Source organism: Myotis nattereri, assembly GCF_964212035.1.
Source record: "Myotis nattereri genome assembly, chromosome: 9".
In the NCBI taxonomy this organism is placed as follows: Eukaryota; Metazoa; Chordata; class Mammalia; order Chiroptera; family Vespertilionidae; genus Myotis; species Myotis nattereri.
The window spans coordinates 70,600,497-70,620,942 of record NC_138084.1 but is presented as its reverse complement, the minus strand read 5'-3'; the positions used below and the strand labels follow the sequence as shown (position 1 = coordinate 70,620,942).

The window sequence follows — 20,446 nt, the reverse complement described above, 5'->3', positions numbered from 1 at the left end:
ATGTGGGGTTCCCAAAACAGCATGAGGTTTCATAATTCATTAGAAAAACTCATAGATCTTACTGAAAGCTGCTTTACTCATGGTTATGATTTGTTACAAGGAAAGAAAAGATTAAGATCAGCCGAAGAAAGAGACATATAGGGTTGAGTCCAGGAAGGTTTTTTCGAGCAGAGCTTCCCTTGTCCTTCCTGGTGTAGTCAGGTCTCATTTCTCTCCTTGCCTCACTGTGTGACAGTGCATATAGAGTACTGCCACCATGAAACTCACCCAATTTTTGATGTCCAGAATTTTTATTGAGGCTTTGTCATGTAGGCATGATTAATTGATTGCTCACATGGGTAATCTCAGTCTCCAGGTTGGTTGAACCAAAGCCCCCACCCTAATTTGCATTGTTATTGTTTCCGAATTGGCCAGTCCCCACCCAAAGACTATGTGGGTTTGGTTAGTTCCCTTCCTAAATCACATTGTTAGAATATTCAGTATGAACCAAGGTCCCCAGGCAAATAATGACATAACATTCCAAGGGCCCAGACTAGAAGCCAAGGGCAAAGGGTAGACCTTCACTTTGGACAACACCAAATTCTTCACTATATAATTTTGTACAATTGATTTTTTTTTTTATGGTTGTCTTTCTGTGATTTCTTGATACCAGGTTAAATTTATAGAGATTCCATTATGGAAAACTGATTCTTTTAAATTTCTCTTGCTATCTTTTAAAAAATAAAAATAAACACTTTTGATTTAACTGCATTTAAATTAAACTATTATTTATTCTTTTCTTTTTATCAAAGAATAAAGGTTCTCTTCAGTTTGAAGACAAATGGGATTTCATGCGTCCAATTGTGTTGAAGCTTTTACGCCAAGAGTCTGTTACAAAACAGCAGTGGTTTGATCTGTTTTCGTAAGTAATCCATTAATTCTAACATTTTGCTAACATAAAGGAAGTTTGGGTGGTGTATTTCTATATTCAAGTGAAATGTTTACTCTATTGATCTAGTTACTTGTTTAAAAGTATAACTACTTACGTTGGGGGTCCTCAAGACCACCCCTGATTTCAGTGATTTGCAAGGACTCATAGGACTTAACATGTAGTTATACTCACAGCTATGATTTATCACAAAGCAAAATCAGCAAAGGGGAAAAGGCACATGGGGTGAAGTCTGAGGAAAGAAACACAAACTGCCAAGAGTATTCGCCCAGTAGAGTCACATGAGGCACACTTAACTTCCCCAGCAACAGGATTGACAACGTGATGTGTTGTCTTCCAGAGAAGCTCATTGGAGACTCAGTGCCCAGGATTTTTATTGGAGGCTGGTCACATAGGCAGCTTCTGCCTGTCATGTACCAAAAATTCAGACCCTCAGAAAAAGAGAGCAGGTGTTCAGTGTAAACCATACTATTTACACAAATAGATTATTAGACACAGTTAGCCATTCTTATCATTTCAGGAAAGTTTTGTCAGTGTAGGGAACTGTTGACCATTCAAGTTCTCAGATTCCAGCCCAGGCCAAGCAGGCCTTTCTAAGGAATACAGTCTCCGGTCTGCTGTGTTAACTCCTGACCTTTGGCTAAATGTCTTTACAGCAAAACTGTTATCAGTAGGACTTCACACAGCAAGGCAAGACCAACCTATAGAATTGATCTCAGGTACATCTTTTAGAGGTCCTGGATTTAGTTAGTTAAAATAAGTCCCATTAACCATGAGGTTTGTCTTAGAAAAGTAGGTGACTTTCTGTATGGACCTTTTTACATGGCCTGAAGTATCAATTCAGGCACAGTACAACTCTGGTCTATAAATTGAAGCGGACCTGAACACTTCCAGGGTTCAAGCAGTGTCATGATAGGGTACACAAATAAAGAAGTACAGCCTTAGACGGTGTACATGGTACCCTTGGGAACAAATAGTTTACAATTGTTAGTCCGGTAGTATAGGTTAAGAAGGCGCCCTAGTGTGCCCTCCTCCCAGGCCTTTCACTCTAGAGTTCCTAATCCAGTCCAGTTAATTCAGTTCAGGCCTTGATTTCAGGCTTGGATTGCAATTAATTCCAAACAGTTTAATTTATCTATGACACCAGTTCATTTGCCTCACCAGTGCAGATTACATTTAGAGTTGGTCTTTGTGGAAAATGTCGGAATTGGGGCTGCTCTCTGCTGTCCCGGAGCACTGTTAGGTGTGATTGGAAGCTCGGCAGTCAGCTTGAAGTCAAAGCATTCACAGCAGCATGGAAAGTTAACACCAGGAGTTTTTTGTTTTTGTTTATTTTTGTGTGTGTTTTGTTTTCCAGGAAGAGGTGAAAGCTTTCCAGAATAGTTCTGAAAAACAAAAATCATTAATGTCCTCCTGATGCTGAGTTTTGTTTTCTCTCCCTTATAAAATCAGTATGTCCAATGCATTAATGAAAATTATTCATTGCCCCAATTATCCAGACCTGCAAGAGGTACAAAAGCATTTGTATAGAAAGACATTTTTGTACAACCTACCTAGAAAGATGTATCATGTTTCGGGATTTGCTGGATGAAATCCCAACTTTTCAAAAACTTTCAAAAATAGATTTACATGACCTCCCACCTCTTTTGTCCTGATAATCTAGTGAGCAGCCTGGAAAAAGTTAGTTCCTCTGAAAATAGCAGTGTTTAATAGTTAAGTTGCCTAACTAAAATGTGTGTACACGGAGGGGTGAGGTAAAAGTAAGAGAAATAGAGTCAGGTTATTAATATGTTGTTGAAAACTGCAGCTAATCCAGAAAGCTGAACACAAGTCAATAGTAGTGAGAGATCCCTAAGAGCAATGGAGAGTCCAGGCTGGAAGGAGCGAGTACAGTGCCCTCTGCCAACTAGAGCTTTTGTCAGTAACCACAAGTTAGGAAGGTACTTAGTCTCTGTATCAGATAGATAAAACCAGGCAACAGCTTGATTTCAGATGGTCCATCAGAGAATAAGCCCTTTTCTGTGGGCATTGCAAGTGGTTCCGATGGTCCATCCAAACAAAGTATATGGTGTTTTCAGCTTATGGCTCCACAGAAGTGTGTCTTAAATCTTCAGCAATCAAGTCAAAGACGAGTTCACTGAGCATATGCCTGATTTAGTTCAGTACACTAAACTGAAGTTTGAAGTTTAAACAGCCCAACACCAGACATTATCAGGTTTCAGCTTAGATTCAGATCCAGGCTTAGGATTTGCGAATTCGGGATTCCAAAAAAGCCAATGACTTTTCTTCAGCGTAGCAAAGACAGTATATGACAGAACAGACAGTCATGTTCCAAGTCCCAGTGACAAGACTTTTCTAAGCCTATTTTACTCTTGCCAGTCTTAGATTCCAAATGGATCCACTCAAAAATAGCACATCAGGCTGGAAGATCATCAGCCTCTAAGGGCCAGACATCTGATTTCAAAAGAGCTCAGTAGCAACTAACAACTGTGTTTTGAAACTCCAAAAGTGTATTGCTATCTGGAGATTTTCTATGTTTTCTTCCTTTTCTCAGAGACACCAATAGGTAAAAATAACAGTAAATATCTTTCATTACAGCAACTTAATCTGTTTCCAATACTTAAACACTTTAAATTCCAATCCCCTCACCAGCAGTAAAAAGCGAGGAGGGTGTGTATTGCTAACTTTTTATTTTACAACTTTTTCTGATTGATATGATCCCTCTAGCATTTATGAGAGTACAAACATATAACATTTTATATCTTTATCATACATCCATGTTTAATAGTCACAAAATACAAAGCCATCTTTTTAAACTTACCCTGCTCCTTTTTTCATTACAAATTTACTCAAATTCCAGGAGTAAAATTCAGCATTTATAACATTAACATAGTTGCTGGGAGATCCTACCTGAAATGGAAGCAGTATGAAGGTGTTGTTGCAGCAGCAAGTTAGGCTAAAGAAACAGTTGGAGTGGTTTCCCCTCCCTTGGTTTATCTAAACCCTTCCCCTGCCCTGGGATCTAATTTAACTATTATTTCCTCATGCTTAGAATAGAGCAACACAAAAGTTTAACCTTTGTGGTCCACCCAAAGCTTACCTGTGGGAACTATTAGGTCTTTTCTCCTCCGACTTGGAGGTGAGAACAAAAACCAAATGCATTATCCAGGCTGTACTGCTTCTCTTCTCACTTGAATCAACATGGCCCAAAAGCAGCCAGGAAATTAAGCGACGCAACTCGCCTGGGGTTATTTTTAAATTTCATAGATAGCTCTTCCCTCTCATAGCAGATACCAACTCAGCTGCTGTTCATAGCCACCCTAGCAGGAAAGGTTTGTCATCCTACCATTTCATCCTTGCTTTTCCCAAACAATGCTTTCACCATGTTTCAATGAGTCAGTTCTAGTGAATCCCACTTCTGACACCAACATGTCAGCAGTCTCAAGACCACCCTGGGTTCAAGGAATGCTAGGAAGACTCATAGGACTGACCATATAATTGTATTCCTGGCTGTACTTTATTATAATGAAGGATACAAAACAAAATGCCAACAAGATGCATGTGGTAAAGTTCAGGTTAACCAAGCATCTTCTCCGAGTGAAGTCACACAGGATAGACCTGATTCTTTCAGCAACAAATTGTTACAACACATGTGAAATCCTGTCTACCATGGAAGCTCATTAAAGACTCAGTGCCCAGGGTTTTACCTGGGGCCAGTCACATAGGCAGCCTCTGCCTGACATGAACCAAAGTTCCAGACTCTTAGGTGGAAAGCAAGTGTTTAACATAAATCAGATTTTTACATAATCAGTATAGATACAGTGAACCAGTCTTATCAGGAAATGGTGAGAACATTCCCAAAATCCAAGTTCCCAGATGCCAGCCAAGGGTCAACTTTGCAACCATGTCTTCCTAAAGATGGCAGTCTCACACCTGCTATAATTTGTGTGTGCGCACTAGTGAAATACTATATCAATGACTATATCAGTGAATTGTAGACATGTGACTGAGTAATCTATATGTATACATTAAGCTATTGTGCTCATTTTTTCTCTTTATTACATAAGAAAATAATCTAATTTCCCTAAACAATATAGAACTTGTTGCATATTAACTTATATCCATGATTCTGCCTTTTAATAACTTAGCATTTAATAAGAAACAGCAGAGACCTTTTAAAAGTTCATAGCATTCATATATACATGTATTTTTCTTAAATTATTTGATTAAACTATTTTATGAATAATATGTTGAATGTGGTAGGGTTTCTTTTTGTTTTATTTTTTCTAATTTGTATTGATAATATGCTTTATCATCTAGAATAATGCTTGTTCTCTGTGCACTCCTGCCTGGGAACAGGACCATAGTGTGATGCCGTTCCTTGCTTAATGTGTACTTTTAAGCAGAAGTAGTCAATAACTTTGTACTTGCTACAGCTAGTGGCTTTAATATACTGTTTTTAAAAATCTTTGATCTCCTTGGAGTTACCCAAGGTTTATCAATATGTTGTCCTCTTAGGATTCCTGGATGTCTTATCATGCTATCACCAAAGTTGCAGGACCTACCTTTCCAAATTTTAACCTATTGAACCATAATAATAACAGAGCTTGCTTATCTCTAAATCTGACGTGTTTAATGTATTGATGTTTAACTACATTGACTATTTACTCCCCTTTGCTTATAATCTTCATCCTTATTTTTCAGTAAGAGTGTTATTAACGTTTTGAGTGGTTATAAAAGATGATCCTACATGTTGTGGGTTGTCTATTATTCTGGCATTCATCCTCATAACATTTAGTAGCGGACACTCCTTGTTTACTCTCCTCCCCTCCCCTCATTATTGAACAGAAAAGGCTCTCATATGTTTCCAGATGTCCTTGGGAGGGGTGGGAAGCACCTCACTCAGTTGAGAATTACTTCTTTTTTAAAAAAATATATTTTTATTGCCCGACCAGAGAGTTGGCCTATGAACCAGGAGGTCATGGTTCAATTCCTGGTCAGGGCACATGCCCAGGTTTCAGGCTCGATCGCCAGTAGGGGGTGTGCAGAAGGCAGCCGATCAATGATTCTCTCTCATCATTGATATTTCTATCTTCCTCTCTGAAATCAATAAAAAAAAAATTTAATAAATATCAAGGCTAGATCTAGAATCAGATTAACTTCTACTAAAAAGGGTTTCAGAAGGAGAGAACAAAAATAGTAGAGGAGAAGATACAGGCAAAGTACAAGAAGAAAGTTTCTAGGACTAAAAAGTCTTCCCCTTGCCACCTATTCCTACAAGTTTTCATATTGAAGGTGCTTAAAAAAATGCCTAGACACATCCTCAAGGAATGTCAGAATTCCAAGGATAAAGAAAATAATCCTAATTCTTGCAGAGAAAAATAAATTACCTTCCAAACAAAACAGACTACCCCCACTCTTTTCATTGGACAAATGGGATGCAGGAGGCTAAAGGAAGATTTTCTTTAAATATTTGAAAGGGTAGTATCCTATACCTAATCAAGTTTAAGACAAAATGGAAATATTTTCGGACAGGTTAGAGGATTTAAGGATTCTGCAGAAATGAAAACACATACCTTTTCCTCCACCATTACCAATATCAGCCATTATCAAATTGAGCTTTATCAAACACAAACTAATTATTGAAATTCTGCGGCACACCAAAAAAATATATTTTTGGCCTATCTGACAAAAAAGAAATAGGTACAGTTTTGATTCATTCACACCAAATAGTAATTATTGTGTTGGCTGTTGTCATTTTTTTATTTGACAATCTAAGGCAGTGGTTCTCAACCTTGGCTGCACATTAGAATCACCTGGGAATCTCTTTAAAATCCTGATTTCTGGGCCTCATCCTCCGGAAATTCTGTTTCTTTGTTACTAATGTTGTGGCCCCACCCCATAACAAAGAAACAGAATTTCCGGAGGATGAGGCCCAGAAATCAGGATTTTAAAAAGATTCCCCAGGTGATTCTAATGTGCAGCCAAGGTTGAGAACCACTGATCTAATGGAAAAGAGTTCAGTGCCCCTGACTAAATAGTCAGGTATTGCAATGTTTTAAAAATTCTTGTGGCACACCAGTTGAAAATCACCAATCTAAGTCACTGTTAATTGAGTTTAATGTTTTCAGTTGTGTACATCCTGGATGTTATAAGGATGTGTTAAAGTATTCCAAAGTATTTGTATCTTACATATCTAATTATATTTTTTTATATGTTGGTATAAATTTTCTGGTATAAACATTTTTTGTCTATTCATAAAGCTTTTATTCTACTTACATAATACACATTCTTAACAGTTATGCTTAGATTATTCGTGAAAAAATTTCATGAGACATTAAACAAAGCTAATCATAATTTCCAGTTATTTCACTGTTAACTATTTTGCAGCATGTGCTGCATGTTAGGCAAGTATCAAAGAAAAATCCACAAAAGCAAAAACCTTTAAAAATGGTAAATACATGTTTTGTTTTTTGTTTTACTGCTGTGCTTGATGTACATGAAATAATGGATATCAAGCAATTCACTTTATTGCATCTTGATTTGTACATGTGTTCTTAAGTTGCCTAACACATTTAAATACAAATAAAATGAGTGTAGCAAAGTGAATGAAAGTAAACAGCAGGTAATTTTACAAATTAGGGAATGTGAACCATTTCTGCCCTTATCCAGAGTAAATTGGGTCACGTGTAAAGAAATACTTTTTCAGCTGTAGTCACAGGTGTGCAGGTGTGAACATTGAAAGTATTCCACAGATACACACATGGTTCAACATGTGCTATCCATGGGATATCCATTTTTACTACATCCCTCTAAGTGAGGAGTAGAGAACAAACGTCTGGCTCATGGGGCATATAAAGCCTGAGAAATCATTGGGTCTGGCCCTGCCAATGCATTAGGGATGAGGTAATTAAATGTTTGACCAAATATAGCAGGCTAATTTTTAAGTTGATAATTTTGTATGGCCTACAAATCCTATATAATAAAGAAGGAATATGCAAATTGACCGTCACTCTGCCACATAGATGGCGGCACCCACTGTGGAGGCTGAGTTCCCATAATAAGCCTTAACGAGCAATCAGCAGGGACCTGAGGCTGCACCGCCCCCCCCCCACCCAGCCCCCATGGGGCTTGACAGGGGACCTCAGACCACACACCTCCGCCCTGGTGCCAGCCCAGGGGACCTCATGCTGCGTCCCCTGCCTTGGCGCCAGGCCAGGGGACCTCAGGCTGTGCCCCCTGCCCAGCAGGGCTTGATGGGGGACCTCAGGCCCCACCTCGACACCAAGCCAGGGGACCTGAGGCCACGCCCCCTGTGCTAGCACTGGGCCAGAGGACGTGAGGCCACACCCCCTGCCTGGCAGGGCTTGACAGGGGACCTCAGGCCGTACTCCCCACCCGGCGGGCCTTGACAGGGGACCTCAAAGTGTGCCCGCCCCAGTGCTGGGCTGGGGGACCTCAGGCTGCACCCCATGCCCAGCAGGGCTTTACAGGGGACCTGAGGCTGCGCCCCCCTCCTGGCCAGGCTTGACGGGGGCCTCAAGATGCACCCCCCGCCCGGTGGAGCTTGACAGGGTACCTCAGGCCAAGCCCCCCATCTGGCGGGGCTTGACAGGGGATCTCAGGCCATATCCCCCACCTTTCATGGTTTGACAGGGGACCTCAAAGTGCACCCCCAGCCTGGGCTGGGGGACCTCAGGCCGCACCCCCCGCCCTGTCGCCAGGCCAGGGGACCTCAGGCTGTGCCCTCCGCCTGGAGGGGCTTGACAAGGGTGGGACCAGCCAGGTATGGATCTAGCCCAATGGGGGTGGGGTGCCGGCCAAGTCTGGGTCTTACGCGATTTTGAGGCAGACGACGTGGGTGGGCAGGGACTTGACTCTGGGTCCCATGGTGCGCCCCAGACTCTGACAGGAGGAAGATTTTCATATATATTTTACTAATTTTCTCTAATCTCTGACACTTCTATTATAGAGAAAGAGCAAATAGCAATATTAAAACATTTCGTCTAATCCCCTTCTATTTTATTTTTTTTAAATATATATATTTTTTAAATTAAATCTATATTGTTCGATTATTACAGTTGTTACTCTTTTTTTTTTCCCCATAGCTCCCATCCACCCAGTTCCCCCCCCCACCCTCCACCCTCACCCCCCCCCACTGTCCTCATCCATAGGTGCACGATTTTTGTCCAGTCTCTTCCCACATTCCCCACACCCCTTTCCCCCCCAAGAATAGTCAGTCTGCTCCCTTTCTATGCCCCTGATTCTATTATACTCATCAGTTTATTCTGTTCATCAGATTATTCACTTGATTTTTAGATTCACTTGTTGATAGATGTGTATTTGTTGTTCATAATTTGTATCTTTACCTTTTTATTCTTCTTCCTCTTCTTAAAGGATACCTTTCAGCATTTCATATAATACTGGGTTGGTGGTGATGAACTCCTTTAGCTTTTCCTTATCTGTGAAGCTCTTTTCTGACCTTCAATTCTGAATGATAGCTTTGCTGGATAAAGTAATCTTGGTTGTAGGTTCTTGGCATTCATCACTTTGAATATTTCTTGCCATTCCCTTCTGGCCTGCAAAGTTTCTGTTGAGAAATCAGCTGACAGTCGTATGGGTATTCCCTTGTAGGTAACTGAGTTTCTTTCTCTTGCTGTTTTTAAGATTCTCTCTTTGTCTTTTGCTCTTGGCATTTTAATTATGATGTGTCTTGGTGTGGTCCTCTTTGGATTCCTTTTGTTTGGGGTTCTCTGCACTTCCTGGACTTGTAAGTCTATTTCTTTCACGAGGTAGGGGAAGTTTTCTGTCATTATTTCTTCAGATAGGTTTTCAATATCTTGCTCTCTCTCATCTTCTGGCACCCCTATAATTCGGATGTTGGCATGCTTGAAGCTGTCCCAGAGGCTCCTTACACTATCTTCGTATTTTTGGATTCTTTTTTTATTTTGCTTTTCTGTTTGGGTGCTTTTTGCTTCTTTGTATTTCAAATCTTTGACTTGATTCTTGCGATCTTCTAGTATGCTGTTGGAACTCTGCATAATACCCTTTATTTCAGTCAGTGTATGCTTAATTTCTAGTTGGTCCTTTATCATAACCTCAAGGGTCTCACTAGATTTCTTGAGGGTCTCACTACATTTATCGGTGGTCTCACCAGACTTTTTGAGGGACTTACTAAATTTATTGGCGGTTTCTAGAAAGTTCTTGAAAAACCTTAAAAGTGTGGTTTTGAACTCTATATTCAGTCGTTTGCTTTCCTCCATTTCTGTCATTTGTGACCTGTTTCTTTGTCTCTGCATTTTTTATGCTTCCCTGTGTTGGTAGATTGTCTTTGTGTGCTACATGTTCTATAGGGCCCAGTGGCTCAGCCTCCCCAATTACCTGAGGTGGTGGGCTGTGTGCACAGTCCTGTTGTAGTTAAGCCTTGATTGTAGTTGGTATCACTGGGAGGAATTGACCTCCAGGCCAATAGGCTGTGAGTACCAGCTGTGTCTACAATGGAAGAACCGCTGTGCAGGATACACCGCTATGGGACAGGACTTGCTTCAGTGGGGCTTTGGTGCTCACTGAGTCTGCCCCCTGAGTGTGTCCCTTATGGATCTGAGGAGTTGTAATCTGGATGGTCCCACTCTGACCACTGGGTACACTGGCTCTTGGATCTAAGGAGGTGCTAATTTAGCCTCTGCCTGAGGCTACCCAGTAGGAGCTACGAAGAGATCTGCAGATTCCCCTTCCTTGTTTGGGGTTTGGAGGTGCCCAAATGAGGCCCAGCTGTGAAGCAATGCAAGCTGCTGTGGGGCCTTGGACCTTCTCTTGGAAGTTCTGGATCTGTCTGGCCTAGCTGCAGTTTTTTAGGTACTTTTCAGATTGCAAAGGGCCAGGGCATTCATATGCAAAAGCCTCTGCCACAGCTTGGGTTGGCGGGGTCTCAGGGAATCAACAGGGTGGAGCAAGCAGCTATGGCTGATCCTCAGACCTGCCCTAAGGGGCCCCGAGTCTCAGTGTCCCGGTAATCGCTGCAGGCACCTTTGAGAGAAAGCCACCCTCGAGTTCTGAGTTCTGCCCTCTGCCAGACAGTCCATTTTCTCCCTGTATGAGTCTGGATCCCCGGAGACTCACCCAGCACTGGAGTTCAGAGCAGTCAGGGGCTTGTGACTCCCTCCCGATTCAAAAAGACACCCGTGTCATCAGTTGCCAGCCCATGTCATGTGTGCTTCCGTACCTCTGCACTTCCGCACCTCCTCTGAGTCTCAGTGTGCTTTTCTCTTTCCTTCTAGTTGTAGAATTTCCACGCAGCCAGCCTTCCTGTGGTTCTGGATGATGTCCGTTTTGTCTTTTAGTGTATTTTTGAATTTGTTGTGGGAGGCAGCAATTTCCGGTGTTTACCTATGCCGCCATCTTGGTTTCTCTAAATATATTTTATTGATTTTTTTACAGAGAGGAAGGGAGAGGAATAGAGAGTTAGAAATAGCGATGAGAGAGAAACATCAATCAACTGCCTCCTGCACACCTCCCACTGGGGGTGTGCCTGCAACCAAGGTTCATGCACTTGACCGGAATCGAACCTGGGACCTTTCAGTCCGCTGGCCGACGCTCTATCCACTGAGCCAAACCGGTTAGGGCTAATTAATCCCCTTTTAATGTGCATGAATTTTGTGCACCAGGCTACTAGTCTATCTACACTAATAAAAGAGAAACATGCAAATTGACTGTCCCTTCGCTATGCCCACCAGCCCATGAGAGTGAGTATGCAAATTAACCCAACAAAGATGGCAGTTAGTTTGCATATGCAGGCGGGGGCGAAGACTAAAGACAGTGTAGAAGGAAGCCAAGAGCTGTAGAAAGGAGCAAAGTGGCAGAGAAGGGAGGGAGCCGAGGCAGCGGACACGGCAGCCGAGCCAAGGCAGTGGAGAAGAGAAAAGCTCCCTTCTCTGCTTCGCTCCAGCCACAGGAAGCCCTATTCTTGCAGGAATAGGCCTGAGGAAGCGCTGTTCTTGCAGGAATCTTCCTGCAACGGGCCTCTAGTATATATATATATATATATAAAAGGCTAATATGCAAAGTGTCCCCTCAGAAGTTCACCTGGGAGTTTGCTCGCTATGATGTGCGCTGACCACCAGGAGGCGGTGCGGAAAGAAAGAAGGCCCCAGCCGGCAACCTGGGAAGGAAGGCCCCGATTAGCCCTGATCACCAGCTAGGCCTACGAACCCCACCTGTGCACAAATTTCATGCACCGGGCCTCTAGTGATGTTTTAAAACATCAGTAAAAAGGTTCCCCACCTCTGCTCTAAGTGCTCCAAAACTTCAATACCTACAACTACACTTGTGACTAGAAGCAATTATTCTTTTTATTCCCCACCAGGAAAAACCAACATGTAGGCAGTTTTCTTTGCTTAGACATGGAAACTGTTTTAACACTGGTCCTTGTGAAGCCACAGTGTTCCACATGTACTATGTCAAATATTTATAACTTGTATAAAAATCCCACATCCCCCTATTGGCCACCTCAAGATGAAAACAGAACTCCCTAAATGTTAACTATTTCTATTCCCCTAATATTAAACATAAAAACCACATGGAAGATAGAGAAATTCAAATTAAAATAACAAATCTGTCATAAATGGTAAACAAAAAACTATTTGTGGGACAGCATGGACGAGAAATGGTACACTGTGTAAATTTTAAAATGAGGCAGACAAAAGTTGGGAGGTGGGTTAATTTTCTCTTCATTCTCCTGCTTCAGCTCTGTCTTTTTTAGGCATCCAATATCCACAATGTCAAGTGTTCTCTCAGTAATTGCATTATTAGCTTGCTGTCTTTGTGTGACTCTTCACGTAATATATCAAGTTCAGCAATGGCTTCATCAAGTTTTGTTTGCAAAGCAGACTTTCTTCAAAGAGTTCAGAATCTCATACTAGAACACTGAGAAGTTAAGGACCAGCCAGATCCAATCTGATAGGGTGTGTTGGTTACCTTTCTTTTGCTGATTTCAAAAGCATCTTGGTATGCTGGTTGTGACTGATCCACAATTCCTTTATTGTCATCACCAGCAGCAACCTCAGTCAAGTAACAATAGTAGTCCTTTACTTTTCATAAATTTCTTTTTTTCTTTTTTTTTTTTTTTTATTTTGAGAGAGAGGAAGGGGGAGAGAGAAACATCAATCAGCTGCCTCCCAACCAGGTATCAAACCTACCACCCGGGTTTGTGCCCTGACCGGGAATCAAACCCACCACCTTTTTGTGTAAGGGATGACGTTCCAACCAACTGGAGCCACACCAGTCAGGACTCCTTTCCTTTTCAAATTGAAAGCTTTGCTCTGTTCTTGTGAAGCTTTGGGGATCAAGAACTTTTCCAAGAGAGACAGTACTACATCATTGCATATAGCCCCTAACTCGGTCTCAATTTTCTCTTTATATTGAGCCATCTGCTGTTTCTTCTCAGCACCTCTCATTTTTCGCTCAATAGTGGAGATGACTCTCCAAGATAACCCGGACTGCTATAACATTCTTACAAGCAACTGAGAGAAGATTCCTCTCTTCATTGGATAATTCAGCTCCTTGCATTGTAGGTTTATCCCTGGCCCAGGTTCTTGTAGTTCACTTCCCATTTCCCCTCACAGACATTTACCTCAATAAATCTCTTGTTCTTCTAATCCCATCTGCCTCTTGGAAAACCTAAACTAACATGAATCAATATATGTAGAGTGTCTGACTCATGGCAGTCAGTTCATACTGGTTTTTGTTATAATCAAGAGATTATCATGATTTTAATTATATAATGGTCGTGATGGATGGAAATATCCAAATTAGAGTGGTATTTAGGAAATGGGTATAATAGGACCATGATTGAACTTAGGGGCTAAAATAAGGTTAGTTTGCCTAATTTTTTGCTTATCACTCCCCACTTTACATACTAAACACAGTGATTTGTTTATAGTGCACTACAGACACCATAGTAATCCACAGTTCTTTACTCATTGTTACTTCATAAAATATTCTTCCACCACTCTCTTATGCCTTGTGTTTATATGCACAGTAATAGTTGTAAACATACTGAGTTATAATCAATCTATTTTTGTATCAATTTCTTCTTTTCAACTCTTGATTCCTTTAGTTATGAGGTGATACTGCAGCGTATTATAGGGGTCAATTAGCCATTTTGTACTTTATTCAAAGAGTAGTGGAACACCATTGGATGATTTTAAATGTAGAGGTAATATGCTGTGATTTTTGAGTTTCATAAAGATTATTTTGGCTACTGTTGGTTGGATGGATTGAGGAAGTGCAAAAGTAAATCTGGGGAAATGGTTGGTGTGACCTCTGGAGCCCAACTGCCTGTTTCCACCATATATACTAGCTCTGTAATCTTGGGAATGTTACTTGGGAATGCTCCTTAACCTCTCTTTGCCTGTTTCCACATCTGTAAAATTGCAATGAAAATAATACTCCTTCAGAGTTGCTGTGAAGGATAAATGAGTTAAAACAGCTTAGAATAGAATCTGGCACATTGAGCAGTCAGATGTTACTTGACCATTATGTTGTTATTTAACAAATATTTGTGTGCTTACTGCATTCCAGACACTGGAGCAGATACCACTATTAAGCTGAATTAAACAAATGACAAAAGCAAGTTCAAATTAATATGCAGCCTGGATGGTGTTGCTCAGTGGTTGAGGTTTTTGACCTACGAACCAGGAGGTCACAGATTCCCTGTCAGGGCACATGCCCTGGTTGCGGGCTCGATCCCCAGTGCGGGGTGTGCAGGAGGCAGCCGATCAATGATTCTCTTTCATCATTGATGTTTCTTTCTTTCTCTCTCCCCCTCTCCCTTCCTCTCTGACATCAATAAAAATATATTTTAAAAAATTAATATGCAGCCCTAGCCGGTGTCGCTCAGTGGATAGAACTTCAGGCTGTGGACTGAAAGGTCCCAGGTTTGATTCTGGTCAAGGACACATGCCTGCGTTGTGGGCTCGATCCCTAGTGTGGGGCGTGCAGAAAGCAGCCGATCAATGATTCTCTCTCATCATTGATGTTTCTCTCTCTTCCTTCCTCTCTGAAATCAATAAAAATATACAGTATTAAAAAAAATTAATATGCAGACAGAACTTTGGGTTATACTGATGTTCCTTACAATCTGAATATAAAACAAACTATTTGGCCATTATTATAATGTTATAATTCTGGAGGTGTTTTATTTAGATTTCTTTGACATTTTTTACACTTGATCTTAGCCAAAAGGCCTAGAAGCGATCTTTGACATTTTTTATAGCAGGGACTTGAGAAGGTGCTGAATAAGTCACTGGGGAGCATTTTCTAAATAAAAGAATCCTTAGTAAAAAATCCTGAATAAAAGACTACCCTTTTGTTATGTTTCCCTGCTCTACAACTTAGTAATTAACAAATTGACTTTGAGGATATGTATTAATCTTAAATATATTTCTGTAATGAATTTCTTTGGTTAAAATATGTCAACTTGATAAGTTTAGAGTTTTTTTAACCAGTTTATGAGAGTTTTTGTTTTTTTAACTAAAGGAGACACAATAGTAATTAATGTGTAAATGTAATGAATGTATGGAAGATTCACTGTAATGGGATCTAAGTTACTATATTTTTAAAACAATAGACTAGTTTACATATATTGAATTAAAGAATTAATAGGGTTTATACTTGCTTTGCACAAGAAAATATTAATAGGAGTTCACTTTGGGGAATGGGATTAGGAGATAGTATACTTTTATAATTAAAAATATTTATGCAGCCCTAGCCAGTTTGGCTCAGTGGATAGAGTGTCAGCCTGCAGAACAAAGGGTCCTGGGTTCGATTCTGGTCAAGGGCATGTACCTTGGTTACAGGCTCCTCCCCGGCCCCAGCCCTGGTCAGGGCTCTTGCAGGTGACACCAATCGCTGAGTTTCTCTCACATCACTATTTCTCTCTGTCTTTCTCTCTCTCTTCTGCTTTCTCTAAAAATCAATGGAAAAATATCCTTGGGTGAGGATTTAAAAATATATGTATACTAGTGGCCTGGTGCACAAAATTCATGTATGGGGGTGGGAGGGTGTCCCTCAGTCCAGCCTGCACCCTCTCCAATCTGGGACCCCTCGGGAGATGTCTGACTGCCGGTTTAACCAGCAGTCAGACATCCCTCTCTCAATCCAGGACCGCTGGCTCCTAACTGCTCACCTGCCTGCCTGCCTGATCACCCCTAACCACTCTGTCTGCCGGCCTGCTCGCCCCCAGCTGCCCCCCCTGCCGGCCTGCTTGCCCCCAACTGCCTGCCACCACCAGCCTGATTGCCCCCAAATGCCCCCCACCACCGGCCTGACTGCCCCCAACTGCCCCCAACTGCTGGCCTGATCACCCCAAATTGCCACTGCCTCGGCCCCACCACCGTGGCTTTTTCTGGAAGGACGTCTGGAAGGTCTCCTGGAAGGTCTCCCAGTCTAATTAGCATATTACCCTTTTATTAGTATAGATATTTATGCAGCCCTGGCCAGGTTGCTTGGTTGGAGAATTGTCCCATACACCAAAAGGTTGCGGGTTCAATCCCCAGTCTAGGCACACATGAGGCAACCCATCAATGTTTCTCTCTCACATCAATCAATTTCTCTCTCCCTCTCTCCCTCCCTCCCTCCCTTCCTCCTTTCCTCCCTCCTTCTATTTCTAAAAAATCAGTAAACATATCCTTGGATAAAAATAAAAAAATCTATATATATTATGCAATAACTGGCAGAGATTTAAAGAAAACAATGAATGACAAAGAAAATAGAAACGAATATGAGACAACTTACAACACATGCTTAGTTCATATGAATGGATTCTATGGTCCATGGAAACTGTATAAAAACAGAACTTAACATGAGTTTTGTCTTTGTTCTTGTTCCAGTGTTAATGTTTGTTTATCTGCTTTATTTTTATAGGGATGTGCATGCTGTCTGTCTCTGGGATGACAAAGGCCCAGCAAAAATTCACCAGGCTTTAAAAGAAGATATTCTTGAGTTTATTAAGCAAGCACAGGCAGTAAGTTCTGCACCTTTATATTACGTTTATTTTAAGGTTTTACTCAAAGAATATTATAAAAAATACTTCAAATGTAGGACTTTCTGAAGTAATTTTAAATATTATATTGGCTCGACGTATTTCTTAAATAAATTTTTTCATGAAATGATAATCATTTGGTTATTTCCCCCCCTCAGTGACATTTCTTTTAAGAGAGTACATTATTATCCTCAATTAAAAGATGCTATTAACAAGGGAACAAACAAAACAAAGTTATAGACACAGACAACAATATGGTGGTTACCAGAGGGGAAGGAGGGTGGAGGGATGTTGAAGAGGGTAAAGATGGTAAAGATGGTGACAGAAAGAGACTAGATTTTGGGAGGTGAGCACACAATGTAATATACACATAATGTATTATTGAATTGTACACTTGAAACTTATATAAAGGTTATTAACTAATGTCACCACAATAAATTTAATTGTTAAAAACAAAGATTTAAAATTTCAGTTTTTTATAGGTCCTTTAGATGTCCCCACCACCATTTATTTTTAGCCATATGTCAGCCCACATAAATCTATTTTTTCTCACACTAATACCTCTTTTCAAACTGACAGTAGTTTTCTTCAAATTCCATCCATGTTGTTCCAAATGGCATGACATTTTTTTATGGTTGAATAATATTTCATTCTGTGTATGTACCACATATTCTTTCTCCATTCATCTGTCTATGGACATTTAGGTTGTTTCCATATCTTGGCTATTGTAAATAATATTGCAACGAACATGGGGGGTTTTCATGGGGGTTTGGTTCAAGGACTCCTAGCAGATGCCAAAATCCATGGATGCTCAAATCCCTTAGTCCGCCCTTTGTATCTTTTGGCTCTGAATCTGTAGATTAAACCAATTACAAATGCAGAACCCATGAATACAGAGGGCCGAGTGTATATTTTTTCAAATTAGTGTTTTTGTTTTCTTTGGATGGATAGAGGTAGAATTTCTGAATCATATGGTAGTTCTATTTTTTATTTTTTGAGGAACCTTGATACTATTTTCCATAGTGGCTGTACTAATTCACATTCCCACCAAAGTGCAGAAGGGTTCCCTTTTCTCCACATCCAACATTTATTCTTGTCTTCTTGATAATAGCCATTCTACCAGGTGTGAAGTGGTATCTCATTGTGGTTTGGATTATCATTTCCATGATGATTAGTGATACTGAACATCTTTTCATGTACCTGTTGGTCATCTGTATGTCTTCTTTGGAAAAAGGTCTATTTGAATTCTCTGCCCATTTTTAATTGGTTTTTTGTTTTTTTTTTGTTTTGTTTCTGTATTGCTATTGAGTTGTATGATTTTTTAAGATCTATTTTGGATATTGACTCTTATCAGATAGGATTTGCAAATATTTTCTCCCATTCAGTAGATTGCCTTTGTATTTTGTTGATACTTTCCTTTGATGTTTGGAAGCTTTGTTGTACATTGATGTCCTCCTACAATGTTTATTTTTGCTTTTTGTACCAACTGCAAAAAAAAAAAACACTACCAACATTGATGTCAAGGAGCTTACTACCTGTGTTTTCTTTTAGTAGTTTTATGGTTTCAGATCTTAAATTCAATCTTTAATCTGTTTTGAATTAATGTTATTTATGTTGAAAGATGGTCAAGTTTTATTCTTTTGCATGTGGCTGTCCAATTTTCCCAGCACCATTTATTGAAGATATTGTCCTTTTCCCATTGTAGATTGCTTTGGGGTTTATGCACATTTTAACAATATTCTTCCAAGTCCTGAGCACAGAATATCTTTTCATTTTTGTGCCTTCTTTAGTTTCTTTTATCAATGTTTTATAGTTTCCAGTGTAGGTCTTTCCCCTTCCTGGTTAAATTTGTTCTTAGGTATTTTATTCTTTTTGATGCATTGTAAATAGGATTGTTTTTATAATTTCTCTTTCCAGTAGTTTCCTATGAAACAAACAGTATAGAAACACAATGGATTTTTGGGTTGTGATTTTGTATCCTGCAACTTTACTGAATTTATTTATTCTAACAGTTTTTTTGTGGTGGTGTTAGGATTTTCTATATATAACATCATATCATTTGGAAATGGTGAGTTTTTCGCCTTCCTTTCCAATTTAGTTGCTTTGTATTTCTTTTTCTTGCCTAATTGCTTTGGCTGGGACTTCCAATGTTTTGTTGAATAGGATTGGTGAGAGTGGGCATCCTGTCTTGTTCCTGACCTTAGAGGAAAGACTTTCGGCTTTCTCCGTTGAATATGACATTAGTTGTGGGCTTGTCACGTAAATCCTTTATTATGTTGAGGTACTTTCTCACTATACCCACCTGGTTGAGAGTCTTTATCATATAAGGATGTTGAATTGTGTCAAATGTATCTTCAGCATCTACCAAGGTGATCATGTGCTTTTTATCCATCTTGTCAACATGACATTATCACATGGATTGATTTGCCAATGTTGAACCATTCTTGCATCACTGGAATAAATCCCACTTGATCATGGTGTGTAATCCTTTTAATGTGCTGTAGAATTTGATTTGCTAATATTTTCAGGATTTTTGCATCTACATTTATTAGGGATTTTAGCCTGTAATTTTCTTTCTTGTGGCACTCTTGTCTAGTTTTAGAATCAAGATAATGCTGGCCTTGTAAAATGAGTTTGGAAGTATTTTCTGTAAGAATTTGAGAAGAATTTGGTATTAATTCTTCTTTAAATACTTGATAAAATTTACCAGTGAAGCCATCTGGCCCTGGACTTTTGTTTTGTTTGTTGACTTAAAAAAAATTTTTTTTTATTGATTTCGGAGAGGACCAGAAAGGGAGAGAGAGATAGAAACATCAATGATGAAAGAGAATCATTGATCAGCTGCCTCCTGCATCTCCCCTTCTATTCACGCCCCTCCCCAGGAATCAAGCCTACAACCGGGGCGTGTGCCCTAACTGGGGAATCGAACTGTGACCTCCTGGTCCATAGGTTAACCTTTGAGCCACACCAGCCGGGCTGTTTGTTGACGTTTTTGATTGAATCTCCTTACTAGTGATCCGTCTGTTCAGATTTTCTATTTTTGTATGATTCACTTTTGGTAGACTGTATGTTTCTGGTAATCTGTTCATCAGTTCTAGGTTGTCAGATTTGTTGGCATGTGATGGTCATAGTAGTCTCAAGACCCTTTGTATTTCTGTGGTATCAGTTGTATGTCTCCACTTTCATTTCTGATTTTGAGTCCTTTCTCTTTTATAGGTAAGTGCACAAGTTTTTGTGAACATTTTCTGTACACAGATATTTATAATAATACTAGAGGTCCGATGCACAAAATTTGTTCTTAGAGTGGGGGTTCCCTCAGCCCAGTTTGCACCCACTCCAATTGGACATCCCTCTCACAATCTGGGACCACTGGCAACTAACAACTCACCTGCCTGCCTGCTTGATTGCCCCTAACCTCTCTGCCTGCCTGCCTGATCACCCCTAACTGCCGTCCTCTGCCGGCCTGATTGAACCCCCAG

The 20,446-nt window shown here is 40.3% G+C and overlaps 1 protein-coding gene and 1 pseudogene across 2 annotated transcripts in view; one reads left to right on the top strand and one right to left on the bottom strand.

The window, feature by feature from the left end:
• CUL5 (cullin 5) overlaps positions 1–20,446 on the top strand; it is a 102,454-nt gene that overhangs the window by 38,749 nt on the left and 43,259 nt on the right. The window contains exons 2-3 of the mRNA XM_081098786.1: positions 792–901; positions 16,850–16,949. Of these exons, the coding sequence (XP_080954912.1) occupies positions 792–901; positions 16,850–16,949 (210 nt within the window). The remainder of the gene's footprint in view (positions 1–791; positions 902–16,849; positions 16,950–20,446) is intronic.
• On the bottom strand, positions 12,683–13,492 carry LOC308524703 (14-3-3 protein zeta/delta-like; annotated as a pseudogene). Its single transcript has 2 exons — positions 13,216–13,492; positions 12,683–13,009 (listed from the first exon to the last, which is right to left on the bottom strand). The product of its transcript is annotated as a 14-3-3 protein zeta/delta-like (transcript).